The 14,181-nt window shown below is 40.3% G+C and overlaps 1 protein-coding gene across 1 annotated transcript; it reads right to left on the bottom strand.

Annotated features, from left to right (window-relative positions):
* Positions 1-10: 10 nt before the first annotated feature.
* On the bottom strand, positions 11-9,635 carry LOC122143290 (60S ribosomal protein L27a-like; the record flags this gene model as incomplete). Its single annotated transcript, XM_042754014.1, has 3 exons — positions 11-274; positions 4,114-4,188; positions 9,568-9,635. Coding segments are annotated over 3 exons (407 nt in total), but the record flags the coding sequence as incomplete, so codon positions are not given.
* Between the last annotated feature and the right edge of the window lie 4,546 nt (positions 9,636-14,181).

Here is a 14,181-nt window from a genome sequence, read left to right as displayed (position 1 = left end):
ATGAAGCAGCACTGAATAAGACGCTGCTCTGGACTCGTCTCTATCTGAGATGAAGCAGCGCTGTATGAGACGTGTTAGGACACATTGGTCTGGACTCACAGCACGCACGACGTCAATGATGGGCGCAGGACCGTCCGGCTTCTTGCTGTAGTTGACCCTCGTCTGCTCGCTGACCAGCGTCCACAGCTTGTCCAGGTTAATGGTGGGGCAGAAGAGAGTGTTCCTCTTCAAGTGGTAGTGTCTCATGCCCACCTTACCAAAATAACCAGGATGACTGCAGGAAACAAACACCAAGAATTGAAGTGTCACATTCACAAACAGCTATTTCTAGTCAGAAACACTCTTCCAGCAAACAGGGTTTCTGCAGACTTCATGAAGCTACATTTAAGAATTCAAAATCTCAGTCAAGTTAAAGGAAGCCATTAGGGCTGAGCGATTCTTCAGATTTTATTAATTCAAATGTTATGTTTCACCACGATTTTTTAGAAATCAAGGAATAGCGATTTTGAATATTAATATTACCAAACACTAGAATTAGACACTTTGATAACATGTCAATGATCCAAACACCGCGTGATGAAGCGGAAAATATATCACTAGTGCCCATTCACTCAGACAGTGCTTGTGTTGAGAAAAGATGCAAGATGAAGAGAGCTGAACCTTCTTTAACCTTGAACTGCAGTGTTTTCAGAAATGATTCCATGCAAGAGACATTTGCATTTTACATCTAGCAGATGCTTTTATCTAGATGCACCGGAATATTCGCCAACGTAAAATATTATTTCTCGTTTTCGGGTCAAAGACTTATCAACTAAAAAAAATATGGCCGAAATGTTGTGGTGACGAACAGAAACAGCGACCTGCACATGTACCTGCATAGCGCAGACCACGAGCTCCCCCGGGACATTCACTTCTAACCAGTGGGTCTTAATAGAGAACATTCTTGCTCCCCTTTGAGCAGCTTAACTAAAGAGATCAGCTCCTCTGATGCATCTGTAGCGATCTATTCCTTTAATCGCAAATCACTCCAAAGCCGCCTTCCTAAGCAAAGAGGTTGAGACGGACCATCGGAGGCGAAAAAGAAACGTATAACTAAAGTCTGGTCAGCACACGCTTCAATAAGAGATCTTATTTGAATCCTCTGCACTTCGACTGTACTTTATCCACATATAAAGACCATTACTTGATGTGAAAATAAAGCAGCGCTGTAGAAATGATCCAGGTCACATGGATGCGAAAACCATGGGAGACTTATGCTGAATGAGAAGGAGATCAGAGCCAGAAAAAAAGACTCCGCTTCCTCACCCTCGCTGTCTGATATGTTAAGTGAAATCCTGCAAGAAAGTGCCTCAAATAATAAGCATAATACGTAGGCTATTCTGTTCTTAGGCTACTATATATATGTGTGACTATCAGACTGTAGCCATATTTCTCAGGAAATGTTATTTTTTTTTAATTTGATATAAATGTTTATTTATGCCCCAGCCCTATTTTTAAATATTAATTCCCTCTCAAATCTTCTCAAATGTCAGGCAGATGACAAGCTCAACCGCTTCAACAGCTAGAAGGCCTGTCTGGAAGTCCCCATCCCCAGAAGTGATAACCCCTTGTCAGCTTGGAGAAGTAATGCACTTTCTTGTAGTAGTCCCACAGAGAAAAATTTCAAATGCACTTGACCTAAAATGCACTTCGCTTTTTATGAGAGAACATTAAATTTTTAAACCTTTCTGCAGGCCAGTAGGCTTTCTGTACATGATTTTTTCAATGTACACATGAGTGTGGTGTCAAGTTAAACATTTTAGTTTGAATTTCTTATTTTTATACTGTGTATTGTTGCAATGTGCTAAATAAATATTTGCATAATTTGTAATTGATTTATTCTTTGACAACTTTAATATTAATTTATGCAATTGCAATGCCTTGATTTTTAGTAAAGTTATACATAATAGTCATCAGCTATATAAATGCAATGGTACTCAATAATTGGCATAATTCCCTTCGGTGTTTCTCGTTTTCGCCTTGGTTTCCTTTTCGTTTCTCGCCAAGAATTTTCATTTCGGTGCATCCCTACTTTACCAAAACACTTACAGGACAATAGAACCAATCAAAATCAACAAAAAAACGCGAATGATATGCAAGTGCTATGACAAGTTTAGCCCCGCTACACTGCCAGTTAAATGTGAACCAATTCCATTTTTTTTTGCTCATATGTGATTACCAGATCGATCTGTTCTGTATGACAGTGTAAGCACAAAAAGCGCATGCATTCGGATATTTCCTCGAGATCGGTTTCAGGCCTCAATCATATGTGGAAATAAATCAGATACGCGACCGTCATGTAAACAGGCAGATCGATTTTCTGAGGCATATGCGCACTGTACGCAAAAAAACTGCAACAATTTGGTACCTATTATAATGACGTCATATGTGACCCGTGCTGGCAAAATGAGTGTAAATTCACACGAGCTATTTTGAGCTACAGGCAAAAAAGGGAAAAATGCACCAAGTAGTAATTAAACATCTAAAGTTATCTTTATTTGTACATTTTCTGAGAGGATTAACGTTACAGTAGCTACCTTTTCTCGGCTCGTGCTGACTGTCATCCGAAGTGCGTGCATTTAACAGCGCTTCTGACAGCGCACAATCCCAATAAATACAAACATATACAGAATTACAGTATTTCAGAATTCACGCAAACATAATCTTGGGGAACTTAAGTGAACGCTTGGCTAACATTTACCGTAAAACATCTAACCTAAAACAAAATATTAGATCTAGGGATGCTCATATTGACCGTTTAACCGTTAACCGAAAGTAAAAATTTTGACCGATTAATACTATCAGTTAAACGGTTTAAAACGTTTTTTAAGGTTCTTTTTTTTTAGTTTGCTGCATGGTTTAAAAATAAAATAGCCTACTATATAGCTTATATTTATTAACTCACGGAGCGTGTCGGCACGCGAGCAGTTCAATACGACGACATGCCTGGCAGAATTTTTTTTTTCCGGTAAGGAAGCAGAATGAAGCGAGCTTAAAAGAAGCACTGTGTGGGATCATTTTAACAGAAAGGCGACGGCGTTACCTGTAATTATGCGGGCACCGTATTAAAATACAGCAGTAGCACAAGTATCGATGCAGGCACTACTACGCAGCAAAACACCCTAAAGCTTCTGTTGATAAGGCGTACAAAACTGGGCCTCCCCATGTTATCAGGAGAGACAGCATGCACGGGCGATCTGAGGAGATAACGAGAGAATCGTTCAATGGTAATTTTTGCACAAACGAGAAAGAAGCCGCGAAAAGCAAAACTTATTGAAATGTGTGCTGTTTTGGAAAAGCGCCTGCTGGCAACTCTAGCTGCAGATCGCTACCTGTGTATTCCCGCACATCTGTCCATCGAGAGGGTGTTTTCTCGTCAGGTCTAACTGTCAACAGGCTGCGCCCAGACTGACCCCACATCACGCTGATATGTTGCTTTTTTTAAATAAAAAATTAGACAAGGTGTTGAGGTAGGCTGCTATTTTTATTTAACTAAAAATCTTAGCTCCAACGAAAAAAAAATGTCATGGTGTTAATCTAACAATAAAAGAAAAGAGGCATCACCACGCACTTCTGAAAACTGCTTTTGCTAATTTTAATAATTATTTGTAATGAACATACAAGTTTTAGTTTTTACATTTGATTGTTGTTCGTCATGAATGCTTAGGTGTTAGAAATAATTAGAAAGGTAATGCATTTTTGTTTCTTTTTATCTACTTGACTGTAGTGTTTTTGTTTTGTTTTTTTAAATCGGCTCATTGTGACTCATTTTGTCAGCACAGTCACTTTATTCTCGTAAGAAGCACACGTGGAGGCGGTAACGACAACAGCACATGGGCGATGTTTCGTCGGTATGGCAAGTGTAAACACATGAATCGGATATGGGTCACAATAATGAAAACAAATGCAAGTTAGTAATTTATAAAATTCAAAAAACCAAAACAACTCACAAATAACACAAGTGTAAACGAGGCCTTAGTGTAACAGAACACATAGCTAGGGATTTTTTTTTAATAAAATACAAAAACAGATAGAAAAAGAATATAGAAAAAAATAAAAAGAAGTAGTGCTCACTATTTGTCGAAGTTGATTCTGTGATGGTGCATCCCACCAGCATTACCACGACCTCCGGGATGCTTCCTGTGCTTGCTAGATGAAGAGAGAGCAACGACATCAGTCCTCTCACAACACCCCACCCCATCAGTTCTCTCCACACACACACAGAACGCCATCAGTCTCACCACAGCACCACACGCATCAGTCTCATCCACAAAACCACCCACAACCACCCAGCCAACCCTACACCACTAACAAATACCCCACACAACACACCCCCTGCCACACTACACCCAAATCTTCACACCACACCAAACACAAAAACACCATCCCCACACAGTCCCCAGGCAAGCCAAACCCAGCCAACCACGCACACCCCAACCCAACACCACCAACACCAAATTGCAAAACCGAAAACCCCTCCCAAACACCCCCACAACAACAAATCCCCCCAACCCCTCCGACCACAACACACCCCACCCAACCCACCCCCCACCCCAAAATCACACACCAAAAACCACAACCCCAAAAGACCAAACCACCAACCCACATCAACACCCAAAACAAAAACCCTTAACCAAAGCTTGAACCCCTCAACCAAACAAACAGTCAAACCCAAAACAACAAACACACAACACCAAAACACACAACAAAAAACACAACAAAAAACAAAACACCAAACAAACAAAACACAAAACCAAAAACCCCACACCAAACCCCACATTACAAACAAAACGACTCATACCCAACCAAGAATCCAAAAAAAAAACCAAAAAACCAAAACACAACCAAACACCCAAACAGAAAAACAAAAAAACAAAAAAAACACAAACAAAAACCTACCAAAAACAAAACAACCAACAAAAAAACCACAAAAAAAACAAACAAAACAAAAAACAAAAAAAACACCACAGAAAACAACAAACACTAACCCACCCCACACACCAAACCACACCCCCACCAAAACACACACCAAAACACACAAGACCACACAAAAACCCCACCAACAAACCACCAACACCACCACACCAAAAAAAAAAACCAACACCCAAAAAAAACAAAAAAACACCACACAAAAACAAACACACACCCACAACACACACAAAAAACACAAAAAACAACCAACAAACAAACCCAACAACAACACCAAAAACCAACACACCAAAAACCACACAAAACCCACAACCACCACACAACCCAACAACAACAAACCAAAAAATCAAACAAAACCAAAAACATACCAAAACACACAACCCCCACACAACCACACAAAACCCACCACAACCCCACACACCACAAACAAAACAAAAACAACCCAAAACCCCAACACAAAACAACAAAACAGCAAACCCACCAACAAAAAACAAAACACACAAACAAAACCAACACACAACACCACAACCCAAACAAAACACCCCCCCCACACACCCCACAAACCACAACCCCCCCACACACACACACAACCCCAACAACACACACAAAAACTACCCAAAAAAAAAAAACCCACCCACCCCCACACACACCCAACCCACAACCAACACACACCCCACCACACCCCCCAACACCCACAAACACCCCCACCCACACAACAACCCTCACCCCAAAAACAACAAAACACAAAAAAACCACCCAATACAAAAAAAAAGCCACACCCCCCACACCAAACAACAAACCAAACACCACACCAAACCCCCAAAACCCAACACAACACCCACACCCCCAACACACCCCCACACACACAACACCCCCCAAAAACCCACACAACCACCACACCAATACAACCCAACAACACAACAAAAAAACACACCCAACAAAACAACACCACACAAAAACCACACCACCCCAACAACCAAACAAAAGACCCACAAAACAAAAAAAACACAAAAAAACAACCACCCAACCACACAACAACCCAAAACAACAATCCAACCACCCACAAAAAACACCAAATCACAAACACACAACCCTTCAACCCACACAAACCAAAAAACCCCACACAACACCAAACACCACCCAAATCAACAAAAAAACAAAACAGGCAACAACAACACACAAAAATACACCAAAACAACAAACAACCCCAACCCACCACACACCCAAAAAAAAAACCACCAAACAAACAACAAAACCAAAGGACAAACCAAAAAACAACACCCCCACACACAAAAAAACCCCAACCAAAACCAAAACAAACACAAACAAACACAAACAAAACAAAACAATGAACACAACACCACCACCAACACCAAAACAACACCAAAAAACAAACCAAACACCAACACCAACACAAACCCACACTCACCAACACCCAAACACCCACAACCAACACAAAACCCCAAAAACACCCCCCAAACAACAAAAACAAAAAACAAAAACAACAAAACACACACCAACACCAACAAACAAACAAAAAACCATGAACAACAAAACCCACAAAACACACAACCCAAACAACCGAAACCCAACAAAAACACCACACCCTACATTCCAAAACAACACACAAACAACACACACAAAACACACACAACCCCAACAACAAAAAAAACACACACACACACCACCTCAAAACCCCAAACAACAAAAAACACTAAAAAAAACAACAAACCCACACCACACACCACCCAACCCCACCAAACCCAAAATCCCCCCACCAAAACACCCCCCCCAAAAAAAAACACCCCCCCCACCTCAAAAACAACCACACCAAAAACCCACACCCCCAATAAACCACACAACAACCACCGTACACCCAAAAAACAACACAAAAAAAACCTTCGAATCACCCCCCCCCCCCCCCAACACCCAACACACAACAACACACAAAAAACACACCCAAACCACAAAACAAAAAAAAACCCCCCCAACCCCAAGCAAACCACCCCCCAACACACCCCCAAAAAAACAAAACAAAAAAACACACAACCAAACCCACACCACAAACAAAACAAACAAACCCCCAACAAAACACACAACCACACCCCCACCCACCACCAAAAAACAAACAAACAAAACAAGAAACACAAAACAACAAACAAAAAAACACAAACACCACACACAAACACAAACACACAAAAAAACAAAAACAACCACACCCACAACAACACAAACCAAACAAAACAAAAACACCACCCCACCCAAAAAACAAACACACACCAAAAAAAACACAAACAACAAAAACAAAAACAAAAAAAACAAATCAAACCAACAACCACACACCCACCAACACAAAAAAACAAACCCCCCCACCCAAACACAACACAACACACACACAACACACCCCAACAAACCAAAAAACCCACAACCACCACAACAACCCAAAACAAAGACATATACAAAAAATAAATAAAAAAACAAACACAAATAATAACTAAAATAAAAATCCCACACAAAAACACCAAAACACACCCAACCAATAACACAAAACCCGTCCAACCCCCAAACAAAACAAAAAAAAAAACCACAAACACAAAAAAAAACATAAAACCACAAACCACCCCGCACACACAAACAACAACTCCTCCCCAAAAACACACTCCCCCCAAACCAACAAAAAAAGCAACACACAACCAACCACCCCCAACAAAACAAACCACACCACAACACCCAACGCACAAACAAATCAACACACCAACCATTACCACCCACACACACAACACACCACTTCACCAAAAACCACCCACACACCAACCCCAACACAGTTCCACACTAACACTTACACCTCAACACAGCAAAAAACTAAAAAACACCTCACAATTCAGCAAAAACAACAAAACAAAAAACACACACCCTACACAACCCCCACACACCACACACCACACAAACCAAACACACACAATGAGCCACCCCATCAAACACCAAAAAACCTGTTACACACTACTCCACCACACACTAAAAGAACACCAAACACAAACACCCCATAAAAAACCAAACAAACCACAACAACTCACACACACAACACCAAAACACACACACAAATCACGCACCCACCCAAAACACAAACCCACACAACCACACACACACACCACTACACCAAAAACACACACAACAAACCACACAACACAAACAACACACACCACACACACTCACACAAAAAACCCACAACTCCACACAAAACAAACCCACACACACACACCACAAACACCAAACACACCAACAAAACAAACAAACACAACAACAAAACAGCACACACACAACAATACACACCCACACCCACACATAAACCACACAAACACACCAACACAACAAACACAACACAATTCATCCAAACAACACACACCCACCCCAAAAAAAAACCCACAACAAAACAATACAACAAAACCAACAAAACAAAAATTACAAACACCAAACAACAAAAACAAACAAAAACAAAACAAAAAACAACCAAAAAAACACAAACAAAAAATTTCTTCATACAACATCACAACGCCACAAAGAAACAAAAAAAAAAAAAACAAACAACACACCCCACACCACAAAAAAAAAAAAACCCAAACAACAAAAACACTCAAAAAAAAACATAAAAAAAACACACCAAAAACAAAAAAAAAACACAAAAAAACACAAAAACAAAACCAACAAAAAACAAAACACCAAACCCACAAACACTAAAACACCCCAATTCAACAAACCACACAAAACCAAAACAAAACCAACCAACAACAACTCCACCACCCACAAAAACCCGCAAACAACAACAACCAACAACCAACCACAAGAAACCAAAACACCCACAACAAACTACAAACCCAGAAAAAAATCACCAAACAAAGCCAACAGAAATTGCCACCGAAAGAAACCACAAAACCCACACAGACAACCCAATCAGACCCCACAAAATTTTGCAAAACACACCACAAACGCCAAAGCGAAAAGAACTAAAAAAAAAAAAAACGACCCACAAACAAAAATAACCATCCCAAACCCCAAACAAACACCCAAACAAAACACAACAACCAACAACCCAAACCCAACCCCACCCAAAACACAAACCAAAACACAACAAACACACCAAAAAAAACCCAACAAACAAACCACCACACACACCAACAATCCCCACCAGACCCAAAAGCACCCAACCCACCACACCACACACAAACCCCAACAAAAAACAAATCTCACACACACACACCACCATCGCTCCTCACACGCCACGCGCACACACACCCACACACACTCCCCTACACAACACACACCTTCTCACACACACACTCGCACCCACACACTCTCTCACGACATCACCATTCCACTCTCCTCCTCAACACACACACACTCTCACCACACTCTCTCTCCACCCACACCTCTCTCTCTCACATACACACTCTCTCTCTCTCTCCGCCACACACACACCTCCCTCTCTCTCCTCACACCCCTCTCTCTCTCTCTCTCACACACACACATTCTCTCTTTCTCTCTCTCACACACACAACACTCTCTCCTCTCTCTCTCTCACACACACACTCTCTCTGTACTGAACCGATGCGCCCGTGCCCGTGTATGCTGTTCCCGCGCAGCTTCCTGGTCTTGTGGACTTTTTGTTTCGGCTGTGAAGAAACAGAAAGCGCTCACATGATCTTGTAATGACTGTATTATCTGTAACATCTGCCCATACAGAGCGTGATGCTCACATTAAGCCCCGCAGGTAACCACAGCAACGGTAGTTATACAGCTGTTCTGACCGCTACTTCGTGAAGGATTGGAAGGATAATGTTTTAATCACACTCAGATAGCTCTTGCGTGACACCTACCAGGGCGGCGCGAGAACGCAATGTAGTTGTCCTGTGATCTCGCTAGATAATGTGTGTCGAGCGGGATCTCGCGAGAGTTGCGCGCCCCCTGCAGACTGGAGTCAGAACTACTGCTAGAACACCCCACGCACTTTTTCATAACTCGGCTGACTTCGAGCATTATAACATCATCAATCCATTATTATAAACATTTTTTTTTTTCTCATTTTAATCCAAAATGTCTAATTAGGTACATATGCAGCATCATGGATTTAAATACATTTAATATCGGGAGGATCCTTAAGATGTACCACACAGCGAACGGATTATAGATTCATTTCCAATGTAGGTTCACATCCTTTTTTTAACGTAATCAAGAACAAAGTTTAAATGTTGTTTGACGAACATTAGACATGATATCCAATAAAGATGTGGCTGTGTATACCAATAACAAACTGTGTTACCATTTGTTTGTCCTATTGTTATCGTTTTCCTCCCTTATAAACAAAGTGTAAACTTTTCAACCTGGCACTTTACACGGTAAAAATCATAATATAAAAATAAAAATGACATAAAATTGAATCTGTCGCAGTAGTCTATATATGATTAAAAGAGTAGCACTCAAACAATCGCAAAGCGTCTGTGATTGGTGTTCTCATCACCGTGAGAAAGGTCACAGGTGTCCACTGTGAACCCCGCATACTTCAGTGATGGATCTGCCGCTGACACGTGGGTTTTCTGTTTGAACCACTTGATCTTAACAGACTATATTACAGATCATGTTTAAACTGAATAACCTGGACGGCCGCGAAAAGTCAATGAGATATATTATGGAAGCATCCGCATTCCCTCTTAAGCGTTCATCGCATGCGCTCTCCAGAGTCCGCGGAAGTCCAGGTCGACGCCTCAGAGATAATAATCGCCTCTGGTGTCGCGCGCGTGTCGCGCTCTGCCGGCCCGAGTGATGCTGTGCGCGAGGAAAGAAGAGACGCATGATTTATTTCGTTTCATTGTACACAGTCTCTTTTCCTTTCGATCATTGAAAATTATATGTTTTCTGCATTTGATCCTCTCGAACCAGATATTAGCTACAAAACGCACCTGGCCCATAGGAAAATAAATAGACTTAGTTTAAGATCACGATTATAATAAATAACACAATATGCTCATGAGACTGTATATAAAAGTTCTATGTGACACGTATTGGCTAGCAATAACTTGACATGAAATGTATTTACATGGTTTTTTACAATATACACAAGCTCAGTGCCATTGAGAGGGACATGGTTGGAGTTCACTTAGTTTTGTCATGGCACGCGACATCATAATACTGATTGGAACGTCATATTAACTTTCGTTAGAGACGTCTTATTATGTCAATGGCCACTGCCAGAATGTTATGTTGAGGTAACAACATTTTTCCTCATGCCACGAGTTTAATGCGTAAACAAACCTCCGTGACCAGAGCAACCCGGGATAATCAGAGATGTATTCATTATAATAGTTTATTTTGAATTACGAAATTATTAATATTATATTTTTAGTAAGAAATATTTCATTTTAAATTATTATCATACCATAGCCTTGCTACGGGCCGTTATTATGGTCAGCAGCAAATGAGTTTATCATAAATAAAATAATAAATGAATAATAATTGTTATAATGATGAATGCAATAGATTCATTTGTAAATGAAAACACAACACGCTCTTTATTCATCACATCCCTCAAACTTTATTGGCATAATTGGTCAGATAAATGATAAATGAGCCTGTTGTGTTTTCATTTACAATAACTATTTATAGCCCCGCAGCCCACCAGAGCCGTCACTGGCACGTATAAAGTTCGGTAGCCAAGGCATATGGTTAATATAATAATTTAATAATAAAATATTTTCTATAATAATTTAATATTTTCTTAATTCAAAATAAAATATTATAATGAATACATCTCTGATTATCCCGGGTTGCTATGGTCACGCAGGTTTCTTTACCCATTAAACTCGTGGCCATGAGAAAAATGTTGTTCCCTCAACATAACATCTCGAGGCCACGTCATAATAAGACGTTCCCACGAGTTAATATTCACCGTACAAAAACCTTAAATAAACAGCGGTGCTCTGTACATGTGGAAGAGTATGTAAAGTGTTACCTGATGAGATGAAAGGAGCTTCGATGATTATGAACAGGATCCAGCTGATTGAATGCAAACACTGGTGGTAATGTGTAAGGGTCATTTTCCTCCCTGTATCTGTGTCCATCGCCTGGGTCAAAGGAGCCGGCACCAGAGGAAAGTCCAGCCTCGCAGGCCAGATCATTCCCATCTAGGGCTTCAGCATCTTACTGTACATACTGTACATTCTGTTCCAGTGAACTGTCGAGCTCCTTCCTTTCAGAACGTTTCAGCCGAGGCTTAGGTGAAATGGTGTTGTCAAGTCACCGTTATTTATCTAGCGATGTTTACAGTGCAGATTGTGTCAAAGCCGCTGTGCATATTAAAATAGGAAACAGTTGTATTAATAGTGTTGCAGTTCCTCCTCTGACCATACGAACCACAGTTCAATTCCAGCTGCAGCAAAGTCAGATTGTGCAAGAATCATCTGTTTTCCTTGTCCTTGTCCCGGTGGAGTCTGAGACAAGGTCTTTACAGGGGATCTGTCTCTTGGGCTCTAGGTCCTGGTCTCCGTGCTGTCTGCAGCTGTCAGAGGTCCTTTCTAGGGGCTGATCCAAAAACCCCTCTGGGCTGGATACGTACTGGATCCGTGTGACCTGCGTTCCCCTCTGACTTGTATACAGACTGGATCTGGTGGCTACGTGACAACCTCGGAACATAGAGAGAGAACATACTAATATTAGCGTAGATGCCATTATTTCTTTCAATGATGTAGCAAGTACATCGGTTTTAGGAAGCGTTCCCGGTTCTGGTTTACCTAATTAATGGCAGCCTAAAAAATCCTTTTAACGGATTTGGATATTAGAAGCGTATTCGTGTAAGCATATGTGTAATCAGGTGCTAAGCACCCTTCAACTAAATCAATAGCACCCGCTGTAATAACAGCATTTCATTGTATATTTAGCAACCGAGCCAGTATATTAATGCTTTGGCGCTTCTGGGAGATCATCATCGTTTTATAATATTTGCTGTGTTGAGCAATGTATCTAATCACTCGATGTACAGTTATTCGCTTACTTCTTTGAACGCAGTCAGCCGATCAGTTGGGAATTACCAATTTAAGTTTAGAATCCACTCAAGAGTTTTTGTTCAACACGAAATCCATTTCGCATTGACCCGGTAGATGGATGTAACAAGATATTGATTGTGCAGCGAGAGATTTGTGAACTGATTATTCTCACAACTTTGTGAGATCGGCGATTGAACTAAGTGACAGCTTTTTTGAGTAATTATAAAAGAATGAGTTATTTGCACCATAGCAAGATGTGACACAAATAATCTACAGGTGCATCGCCAGAAATTAAATGTTGGTGGAAAAGTTTTTATTTAATTTATTAGTTCAGTAAATTCAACTCAGTTGTGAACATCGTGTACTTAAATCAATTCAATGCCCACACACACAGTAGTTTAAGTCCTTTGGTTCTTTTAACGAGAAAAAAAGCACCCAGACTGCAGCCTCAGATCGAGGCGGGGCTGCACCTTGGACGGGGGCTGCATGTGTGCCTTTAGGCTAACAGATGAAACAACCAACTACAGTTTCATAATGAATTGGGTTTATTATCCACAGTGGGAGGATCAGTTCTTTCAGCTAGAAACTGAAATTATGAATGTAAATAATTTTTGGTAAATTAGATTTTCATATCTCAAGTATGAAAAGTATTGTTTTATTTATATAGCATGACAAGACAATTATTGTTACGTATAATTATCTGCAACAGGCTAATGTGTCTGCTGTGTGCCATTTAAATTTTTATGAAACTTTAATTTTCTTTACTACATTGCAAAGCATAGACTTTTCCTCCCCTTTATTTCAGGAAAATATGCTGCTCCTCATTCTTTTAAAGTGAAGAAATCGAGAAACGTTTATTTCTACCGGTCGTGATGATTCTGAAAGGACATACCTGTAATCTGTTGCTATAGTAGTATTTTAGTGCAGTTGTCTCACAGCCACTGCGGGCAAATATTGAGATAAACTTTATAAAGTATCATATATTTATATTTAATTAATATATTAAATTGGTATGTTCTCTGATACCAATTTTGTGACCATTATTGAGCCGATTCTTTTCAATCAGCTGGAATGCTTAACGTGGCTTAATGCATTAAAACGTTTTTTTTTTTTCAAGCAGATGAGTCCAAAACACATTACTAATAGAGTATTCTATTCACAGACAAGCAGATGAGTCCAGAAT

This window comes from Cyprinus carpio, unplaced genomic scaffold (assembly GCF_018340385.1).
Source record: "Cyprinus carpio isolate SPL01 unplaced genomic scaffold, ASM1834038v1 S000001163, whole genome shotgun sequence".
Lineage (NCBI taxonomy): Eukaryota > Metazoa > Chordata > Actinopteri > Cypriniformes > Cyprinidae > Cyprinus > Cyprinus carpio.
The sequence above is the reverse complement of the archived record's forward strand: the minus strand, read 5'-3'. Positions and strand labels throughout refer to the sequence as shown.